This window comes from Kryptolebias marmoratus, linkage group LG4 (assembly GCF_001649575.2).
Source record: "Kryptolebias marmoratus isolate JLee-2015 linkage group LG4, ASM164957v2, whole genome shotgun sequence".
Lineage (NCBI taxonomy): Eukaryota > Metazoa > Chordata > Actinopteri > Cyprinodontiformes > Rivulidae > Kryptolebias > Kryptolebias marmoratus.
The window spans coordinates 27,138,071-27,148,768 of record NC_051433.1 but is presented as its reverse complement, the minus strand read 5'-3'; the positions used below and the strand labels follow the sequence as shown (position 1 = coordinate 27,148,768).

At 37.4% G+C, this 10,698-nt stretch overlaps 1 protein-coding gene across 1 annotated transcript in view; it reads left to right on the top strand.

Annotated features, from left to right (window-relative positions):
- The first annotated feature begins 2,165 nt into the window (after positions 1–2,165).
- The window catches only part of mfsd4aa (major facilitator superfamily domain containing 4Aa), a 74,616-nt gene continuing 66,083 nt past the window's right edge, over positions 2,166–10,698 (top strand). Inside the window, exons 1-3 of the mRNA XM_037975455.1 lie at positions 2,166–2,501; positions 6,777–6,975; positions 7,972–8,226. Of these exons, the coding sequence (XP_037831383.1) occupies positions 2,269–2,501; positions 6,777–6,975; positions 7,972–8,226 (687 nt within the window). The 5' untranslated portion in view covers positions 2,166–2,268. The remainder of the gene's footprint in view (positions 2,502–6,776; positions 6,976–7,971; positions 8,227–10,698) is intronic.

The window sequence follows — 10,698 nt, the reverse complement described above, 5'->3', positions numbered from 1 at the left end:
AATCCACTGTATATCCAGCGAGACATATCCCGAGACTGGACTCTCCTTCACCCAGTCGAGGAAATTGTATCAATTGCGTTGAGAAACCAGCTGATCAGATCCATATTCCTTAAATTTTTGGAAAATATGCAAAAAGAGGCTTCGAAAAAGGAAAGACAAGGGGGGGGGCACCAGGAGACAGAGAGAAAAGAAACACGTCCACCTTCCACCAGGAGCAGGAAAAAAATAAAAATAAAAATAAAAAAATAAGATAAGGTTAATTACTTGTGGTGGCCATCTTGAATTGGGCTGACTCTAAAAGTTAATCAGTCATAGATGTACATCCAGTAATTACGTACCAAAAGTTCCATTTGCTAACAGACAAACAGGGTTGACTGAAACAATTAGCGCAAAAGTATTAAGCACAAACATTGCACAATTTCAGCCCCAACACAAAGTATGTCTACATATGTAAAATACACCAGGATCAGAATGTTGGCACAGTTTTTTGTGAGGGTGCAGTACTGAAAAGTTGCAATAACACCAATGAACAGAAGATGTTACCATTGGACAACTACATGTCAGAACATTATGTTGTTTAAAAAAGGGAACTGTGCTCTTATTTATTTTTTTCTGTGATTTAGAGTATTTACTTGTACACGGCACTGTATCCTAATAAATGGTTGCAGGAAAATATTCTGCCAACTGGAAGTAAAACAATCTGACTTCATTTGTTATTGTTGTGATATGGATCATTTGTGTTTAGTTTAAATAGGGTTTGCTAGATAATTTAGTGAAAAAAGAGGTTTTACATGATTTTGAATATAAAAAAAACACAGACAAGATTTTAAAGGCCTAGCATTCTTTGAAGGAATGCATATCACTCACTACCTTTCACTCCAGAGTGTCAGGCATGGTGGAGAGTAAAGCAAACCGAAAGCGCAGACTCATGAGCTTCAGGAAAAAACTAATTTATATAAATAAGGAAAAAACAAAACCAAAAGCTGATGTTGCAGCAAAACAAAACTAAATACAAAAAACACTAACAAAATCCAAGGCAGACAAAAAGTACAAAAGGCAAGACATGAGGGGAACCAGACAGCATGAAGCAACAACGGACCAGTGAGGAAGTGGAGGAGATGACTGGGTTTTAAAAACAGGAGGTGATTAGGAGAAGTGGGCACAGGTGAGTGATTACAAACTTGGATCAGGTGAAGATGGGCATGGCAGGTAAACAAGTGATAAACTGAGGAGAAATTAATATGACAAAGAACACAGAAGGCACAGGGAGCAAAAAAACAACTAACAAAACTAAACACAGGAACAACCAAAAACAGAACCATAAACCATAAACCCAAAACAAAAGAAACTCAAAGAACAACCTAGTCAAGAACCCAAATCCTGACATTTTTAACTATGATCATCTTATGATGAGAAAAGATAGAATTTTAGCTTAATAATAAGATTTAGCCTAATAATGTCATTTTGACTACGTTAAAGCCATTTCTGTGGTGGCTAAGTCTGTTTAACTGTGATGGCAATCTTACATTAAACTGACTCCAAAATGTTATAGTATATCAAATGATTCATTTAGTTTAAATAAAATCTCTTCTGTGGTTCATGAGATATTTTGCCAACATACAAACAGGGTCGATGCCAACAGTTATTGCCAAAGTTTTAAGCAAAGACCTTGCACAATAAATCTGTTCATAGCATATTCATCTTCTGTGTTGTAAAATGACACTTAGCTTCTACCACACCAAATTTTAGCTCAATACGTGTAAAAGTGACCATTTTAATTTTATTGTTTCTTAAGGTTGCTTAGCTGTGACTACCAACTTGATTCTAGTTCACTCCAAATGTTACTCAGTTGGAGATGTGCATCCAGTGATTGCTTTCTGAGCGTTTCAATAAAAAATCCTTTCACTAGATATTTTGCTTACAAACATGTAAACACAAGTTCTTTTTTATTGTTGTTGTTGTTGTTGTTTTTAAGTATTTAGTTGTAAATATTTTCAGCATTAAGAAAAGTAGGAACTTTTTAAAAGCTCCGCCTCAAATCTCTGAGCCAAAAGTCGATTATTTAAATAGAAATGACACTCCTTACCTGTATATATTTTTTTCGTGACTCGGTGGGGTTCTGTTCTGAAACCCGCGTCATAAAATGGGCGGTACTTTTACACATCAAATCCGTCAGACGGGATCCCGGTTATTTCCAGGTGAGTTCTGTGTTGGCTCTGACTGGGTCCGGTCTGCAGTGCTGGAGCTACGCTGTGAGGAGTCCGCAACATGAAGCTGGTAGACGAGCGGATCTGGTCCCTATTCAAAAGTTGGTCAAATCAAACCCTCACCTACTGGAGCGTGTTCTTCAGCTTCGGCCTGTGTGTCGCCTTCCTGGGACCCACCATACTGGACCTGAGGTGCCAGACCCAGTCCACTCTGGAGCAGATCACCTGGGTGTTCTTCTCCCAGCAGTTCTTCCTGCTGGTGGGCAGCTGTCTGGGAGGACTTTTTAAAAAAACGTAAGTCCGGATGAGTGCTTTCATCTTTTCTTATTACCATTTAGGACATTCAGATCTGAACCAGCGGTGTTCTACATTATATCGTCACTTCAGTAAGCATGAGGCCAGTTTGTATAAGAAAAAGTATAAACTCATATTATGACTTGAATCTGCTCTGATACATAGCTTCCGGTGTAAAATGTGACATATTGTAATATGATATAATGATTTAAGTATTAATTAAGAATAAATTCAGTCCAATAAAATCTATATTTAAAATTAGAAAAATGTTACGCTAAAGAAAAAACTTCAGAGTTTGGAAAAATAAATGAATTCAAAAGGGTCACGAGTATTCTGCAGGCCAAAAATCACCACATGACTTCTTATTATCTTTGGCAGGCAGTATTGTTTTTACCTGTGTTTGTTAGTAAAATATGTCATGAGTCACTGCACAAATTTGTAAACACAAAAAATAAATACATAAATAAAAATTGATGCGGTAGAAGCTGAGAGCCATGCATTTATACTGAGTGTGAGAGCTGACATTACATTTATTTTCAAGGTTTTACCAAAACAGCAATAACCCATTTCCCATCATAAGATAATCTTAGTTTAGTACTCTGGTGTGAAAGGAGGTGGGTGATATGCATTCCTTAAATGTAAATCCTATTCCTCCCGACTTCTGACTGAACAAATTGTGGCTTTAGGATAATTTAGTGACCTTAGTGAGACTGTCTCTGCTGACAGCTGGACTGAGGTGTAAATTTGACTGGCAAATCCGCAGGATTAAAATTTTACATGATGAATGATGCATAAAGTTGAGTTTGAATATGCTATCTCAGAACTCTTGCTTAAACAGTCCAACCTAATAGAGGAACATGAAACAGGCCCAAAACAGGAGACTAAGGCCCATCCACACAGAAACAGTGTTTTAGACACCTCAATTTTCCAAAACCAAGTTTTAGGGAAAATCTTAAAATGCCACCACTGCATTTTCACATTGACAGCCTAAACACAACCTTTTAGAAACTATAATGTCATTAACCCACCTCTACCCTTACCTATTACCCAACAGATGTAACAAAATTAATGACAGATTACTTGCTTGTGTTTGTGCTGTAGATGTTGGTTTCTTAACTATAGTAAAACCTTCTTATCCTCTATTACTTCAATGAAGAGAAAGGGCTGATAAACAACATCATTGCCTTGAAAGTGTCTCAGTCATAACTTTGTTGGCCACATTGTTTTCTGAATATAAATACTTAAAAATGTACAGAAGCACCAGTGGCAGCCATCTTAAATTGTATTAACTAAAAAAGTTGATCAGTTATAGATGTACATCCAGTGATTATTTTCCAAAAGTTTAATTAAAATGTATCCCGTGGTTCATGAAGTTTTGCTAACAAACAAACAAACAAGGTTGACTTCAAAGATGATACCAAAGTTTTAGGCATGTGTTTTCAAGTCAAGTCAAATTTATTTATATAGCACTTTTCAGCAACCAAGTGGTTAAAAGTGCTTTGAACTGCCGTAAGTGACTCTTGGCTACTACCACACCGAATTCTAGCTCAATTGATGTAAAGTTGACTGAGTTGTTGTCATTTTTGTCTTTCGCTAACATTACTTTGCTGTGACAACCATTTTGAATCTGAATGAAGTTTCATTAAAATTTGTCCAGTGGTTCATGAAAAATTTTGCTAACAGCATATACAAACACAAACACACACACACATAGACAAAAAATGTGGACAAAATCACAATTGTTTTGCCTTTGCTGGTGGCATTAAAATAACACATTGGAATTTTACCCACTGGTGAATCCTGACAGGCAGCCACTAAACTGGTTGTTTTCCCACAGGATCTGTGAGAATGTCCCTGTTGCTAACGGAGGTTTATTAGGAACAAGGTAGTAAAGGAAAGAGTAAGATTGGCAGAGATACCTGAGATTAAATAGAGCTGTAGTGAAGCTGGAAACCTGTCTTAAACTGACACAGTAAACACAAGTTAGTGAAGGAGCAAGGACACTTTGTTTTAGCAAGAAGAAGCTGAAAATCTCCTATTCAAACTAGTTTTACAATCAGTCTTATCTTTTAGCACTTGCTGCTTTAAATAGGACAAATGATTTAAAACAAAGTTACATTTTTGCTACTTGAGGGCACACGTTTGGGTGTCTGAAGTTACTCCAGAAATCCCCACACATCACAAGTTGATTCAAAACCTTTTTTTTAATTTAAGCTAAAATAGCATTGTCAATAAATGTGTCACTAAGAATAGTACGCTCTTATCAGGATTTAAAAAGTAGCCCATAAAAAAAGCAACTGTTATTAATGTTTGGCTCAAAAAAATGCAAAAAATATGCCACAAAAAGAAATCTCCAGAACCAGGCTTAGGATGCATGACCATCTGCCTCAGACGGCTAAAGTTAGAGAGGACAGGAAAGAAACACACTCCATCTGAGTGGTCGTGAATGGCTAATTGCATGTATAAACATGGAGAATAAAAACAGCGGCAGAGTAAGGAAATTTGATCAGTTTGTCCTTCAGCTATCTAAGGAAGACAAACTAAGTAAGCAGTATAACTAAGGGATAGTTCAGGAAACCCAAGCCAACCCTAACTAAAAGGAAAGTCTTAAGTCACGTCTTAAAAGTAAACAAGGTGTCAGTCTCACAGACGGAAACTGGAAGTTGCTTACTCAAGAGAGGAGTGTGATAGCTGAAAGCTCGGCCTACTTTTGGAAACTCTAGGAACCACAAGTAAACCTGCAGTCTGGGAGTGAAGTTCTCTGTTAGGGAAATATAGAACAATAAGACCTTTAATATAAGATGGAGCTTGGTTGTTTGAGAGCTTTGTATGTTAGGAGTACGATTTTAAATTCTAATCTGAATATTACAGAATATTACCCAATGAAGAGAAACTAAAACTGGAGAAATATGATCTCTCTTTCTAACTCTCATTAGAACTCTGGCAGCAGCAATTTGGATCAACTGAAGACTTTTTAAAGACTTTTAAAAGACACCCAGAAAATAAAGAATTACAATAGTCCAGTCTAGACGTGATAACTTCATGGAGTAGTTACGTTGTTTTCATAGTTTGAGCCACTTTAACAAATGACTAGCCGTGAGGCTGTGTCCAAATGGTGAATCATGGCTGAACTGCAGACAAGGAAAATGTTAATTTTGTTTGTAAATACAATTTTGTATAATATATAATATAATTTCAAAATTATAGTTTTTCTAAAGCCAGTATCTCACTAGGCTGTGACTGTTAAAGATTAGTTGGCAAACAGTATTTGTAAGAAAGTCTCCAAAATGTCTAAATACCTTTTTCAGGGCTCCTCAAGTTTCTTTCATGAGTCACAGAGGCCTGAGTCTTGTTGCCTGAATTTTAAACATGTTAAAAAAAACAATTGTGCAACAAATTTTCTCTTAAAATATCCATGGAGCTGTTGCAAGTGCCTCAAACCTGTCTCAATTCAGTTTCCATAATTTGAGAGGGCTAGAGCTGTATTTGAGTATCCTGTGACAGAAAACATCCAAGGATAAAGCCCTGAATGTCCTGTTCTAAAATACATACTGATAAGAACTACTAATCCTTAAAAGAAAAATAAAAAAAACTTTTCCACATCTGCCTATGTTCATTTCCAAAGTATACTTCAGTAAATAAAATCATAACAGTGGGTGCAGCTGCCAAAGTTAACATGATGTGAACAACAAAACTATGTGAATGGCCTAGAATACAGTTTTCAAGCCATACATGAACATAGGCCATGATTTTTAAAAATTTGCAGAGAAAAATTCAGCCACACAGTTCACTGGTCACAAACACTCAGAATTTGGTGAGACTGTAACTGAAATTTCACCTACTTTATCATATTTTAGAGTTGCTAACTGATCTCCAACAGCCCGAACTCTGAGATACTACTTAACAGTTTGCTGAGTGGTAGTCTGAGTTAAGTTTGCTGTTTGTGCTGTTGTGAACTGTCACTGTTGCTTCTGTCCAAAGACAAGGGTCATTTGTGTTTACCTAACTACACCCTGTGGCAAAAATAAACTGTGGAGTCAAGTGTTACTAGAAACAGCTCTTAAGAAGGCCCAAACAAGAGGGTTTAAGTTCGGTCATATTGTTATATTTTGACAAAAGGATACCAGATATTTAATTAAGACCTGTAGTATTTCAGATTTTGAAATATGGGGGAAAAACAATCGAAAAGTCTCCTTAAAAACATATTAGGCATGTTTCTCTAGTCAGTTGCTGTCATAATTTGTGTTGTTTTGTTTCTGTCCTTGTCTTGTCCAGCCTCATGTCCTCCCTGTCAGCCCTGTTGTCCTCCACCCTCATCATCTCATTTGTGTTCGCCATCATACCCCTGTGTCACCATGTGGTGCTGCTGTCCGTTGCCATGGGACTGGCTGGCAAAGCCATGGGTGTGATTGATACCATTGGCAACCTGCAGTTGGTGAAGTTGTATCAGAAGGACTCGGCCATCTTCTTGCAGGTCCGAGGGAAGGGACATGCTCAAGAATGTTTTGTAGCTTGTTTTGGTTTGTTAAAAAAAGTATGAAAAGAAAAAATAAAAGAAACTTTTCTTGCATGAATGTTTTTACATTTACCACTAGCAAACTGTCTGGGCCTTTTAAGGTATTCACAAAAAACTAAAATTATGAGTAGACCAAAGAAACTTAAAAAAACTAGTTGTCGAATGGCATTCATGAGTGAGTCTCTGGAATGTCTTGAAACTTTTGCAGCAGTGGTTTTCAATTTCCTAGCTTGAGTCGCAGAGACTTCATAGTCATTACACTTGAGTTTAAACATGTTCAGATAAGTTGTGTAACTTTTTTTATCTTAAAATAGTCACAGAGTTAATGCAACAACTGCAGTTTTTATTTTCTGGTAGGGATAGTGTACTTAAGTTGCATATAGTCTTCCCCTTGTTAATGTAATTTTTCCAGTTTTTCCTATGAATTTTTCTGTTCCCCAAAGTACTTCCAACCACTGGCTTTCAATGCAGAAGTTGCATCTTTCTTATGTGCATGCCACAAACATTTTGGTCCCTGCACTTCTGAGTTCCTCCTTTTGCAGGATGTTATCATCATCAAAAAATATTACATTTTTAAAAAAATTTAACTTGATTAAGAATTGTTCATACGCACACCGCAATGTATTATCGGTGTAGCAAAGGTTTTAGGCATACTTTAATCTTTGGTATTGACCATCCTTTCCGTTTTAAGCTTGTTTTATTTAGCAAAATTTGCTTTCTTGTTTGTTCAGAAAATGGGGAGCTAATATTTGACTGATCCACCAAGAAAACCAGGAACAGGCTACAGAAGAAAAGTTTTTTGTTTGATATAATAGTGAGAATTATATAAAAATGAATAAAGATTTTCTTTATTTATGTACAGTACATGCTGAAAAGGTTTGCTGAATGAACCCTAGGCCAGAGAATCTTTTGACCCCTAATCTTATGATGATCTATGTTCCTGTCTCTTTTCAGGCTTTGCATTTCTTCATTGGCCTAGGGGCGCTGGTCAGTCCTCTGGTGGCTGATCCATTCCTGGCAGATGACAGCTGTGTCTTGGGAGCCAACTTGACTACCAACTCATCTTCCTCCTCTGACTTAGAACACCTCCGTAACAGCCTGGCCGGGCATGGAGCTGTGCTACGCAATACCTCCCAGTATCCTCTGTACACTGAGGGTGTTGTCATTACCAGGATCTCATATGCTTTCTGGATCATGGCTCTTATCAATGTGAGTGCATGGCAATGGACTTGATGCATCATATCAGATAATCCTGACATCTGTGTTAGATATGTTCTTGGGTTAGTGTTTCTAAGTCATGTACAATATGTGTTATCTCAAATGTCACAGACTTAAACTCCTGCAGCAGGTGTGGCTATCTCATTTAACTAAGAGTAAAGATGCTTATTTAAACTCCAAGAGATGCTCTATTTATGCAACTAAATTTACATGCACTCCCTCCCCTCCCAACTGAGGGATGTTAGGGTCTTTTTGCCTGGCTCACAAGAGAGATATTTTGGTCACATGCATGAAAGACTGAATTAGATGGAAAATGACTACCGTATTTTCCGCACTATAGGGTGCACTGTATTTTAAGGCGCACTGTCAATGAAAGGTCCATTTTTGTCATATATAAAGCACACTGGACTATAAGGTGCATCGTCATTTTTGTAACTTCACGCAGACCACACGCGCCATGCTCCATTCAAAATGGACGATTTTGGTGCTCTAGCGGAGCTGGTTTGCCTGTAGCAGCATTTATATGATCCTTCTATCTACAAAGATAATCAAACAGTTCAAAACTCACGGAAGAATACTGCATCGATGTACGGTGTACATCTGTACATCTTATTATTCTAGAATTGCACCGACTTACAGTGGCAGCACGTTGGAGTAGCTCTGTACCTCTCGTTAGGATTTATTTTCTTTTTTCAAATTTCATTCTTGTTTTTCCTTGGAAAATAGCTTTTTTTGGACAACTATACCTTTTTGTCTTGGATGCTGTGCAGCTGGATAGATTTTTTCCCCTTTTTATATTGTACTCTTTTGTTATGATGCATAACCATAGCGACAGGGTGGTTTACAACAGAGAGCAGCTGATTAACATTGCAGAAGCAGAAATAATATGACAACTGAAGCCAGAAATCCCAGAGGAATTGAAAAGGAGGCATCGTGGATCCAGACCAGGAGCAAAGAGGAGAGCGAGAAGGAGGAAGTTCAAACCATCTCTGCCATCCATCATCATGGGCAACGTGAGATCGTTAGCTAACAAGTTGAATGAACTTCAAACCCTGATAAGACCCCAGCAAGAGTATCGGGATTGTAGTATTATGTGTTTTACTGAGACATGGCTGCAGGATCATATCCCTGACTCCAACGTCTCTCTGCCGGGCTTCCTGACTATACGGGCAGATCGAGATTTAATAAGTAGCAGTAAAAGAAAAAGAGGTGGATTGGCAGTGCTTGTCAACAACAGATGGTGTCACCCAGGACATGTTACTGTGAAGTGTCGTCTCTGCAGTCCTGACATTGAACTATGGAGAGAAAATTGTTTCAAAATACCTGTGCATGTGTAAAAGGATTTGTGTGTGTGTAAAAATATTTGTGCGTGTGTAAAAGGATTTGTGTGTGTGTAAAAATATTAGTGCGTGTGTAAAAGGATTTGTGCGTGTGTAAAAGGATTTGTGCGTGTGTAAAAATATTTGTGCGTGTGTAAAAGGATTTGTGTGTGTGTAAAAATATTTGTGCGTGTGTAAAAATATTTGTGTGTGTGTGTGTAAAAATGTATTTGTAACTCGTGTAAGCATCTTTGTGTGTAAGTTTGGATAGTTGTATCTGTGAAAAATTATTGTAAGCCTTAAAAAGAAAATAAACTGACCGTGTTGAACTATGGAAAAAAAAAGTTCTGAAGAAAACTCAGATGACCCAGTTTTCTACTAGCACCTAAACGCAACATCTACGCACAAATCTGGGAGCTCCCCGGAAGCGTGAAATGAGTCTCAAAAATAGTTGTGCACTCGTAAATGGATCTGTACGTAACTGCAGTTTTGTGTGTGTGTATCTGGCGACTTGTGTGTACTTTTTCAACATTTGGAGGCGTAGGAAAAGGTTTATTTTCTTTTTAAGGCTTAAAATCATTTTTCACAGATACAGCTATCCAAACTTACACACAAAGTGTTGTAAAGCACTTTGAGTCGCCTTGTGTTGAAAAGTGCTATATAAATAAATGTACCTACCTTCCTACCTACCTACAAAGATGCTAACACGAGTTACAAATACATTTTTACACACACACAAATATTTTTACACACGCACAAATATTTTTACACACGCACAAATCCTTTTACACACGCACAAATATTTTTACACACACACAAATCCTTTTACACACGCACAAATATTTTTACACACACAAATCCTTTTACACACGCACAAATATTTTTACACACACAAATCCTTTTACACGCACAAATATTTTTACACAGGCACAAATACTTTCACACACGCACAGGTATTTTGAAACAATTTTCTCTCCATATTGAACTATTGGCAGTAGGTTTTCGTCCATATTATTTGCCAAGAGAGTTCACCGGTGTTGTTTTGGTGGCTGTTTACATTCCACCCTCAGCTGTTGCCGACAATGCATGTGATGTCATCAGTTCCATCGTTGCTAAGATACAGACACAACACCCCAATTCTTTT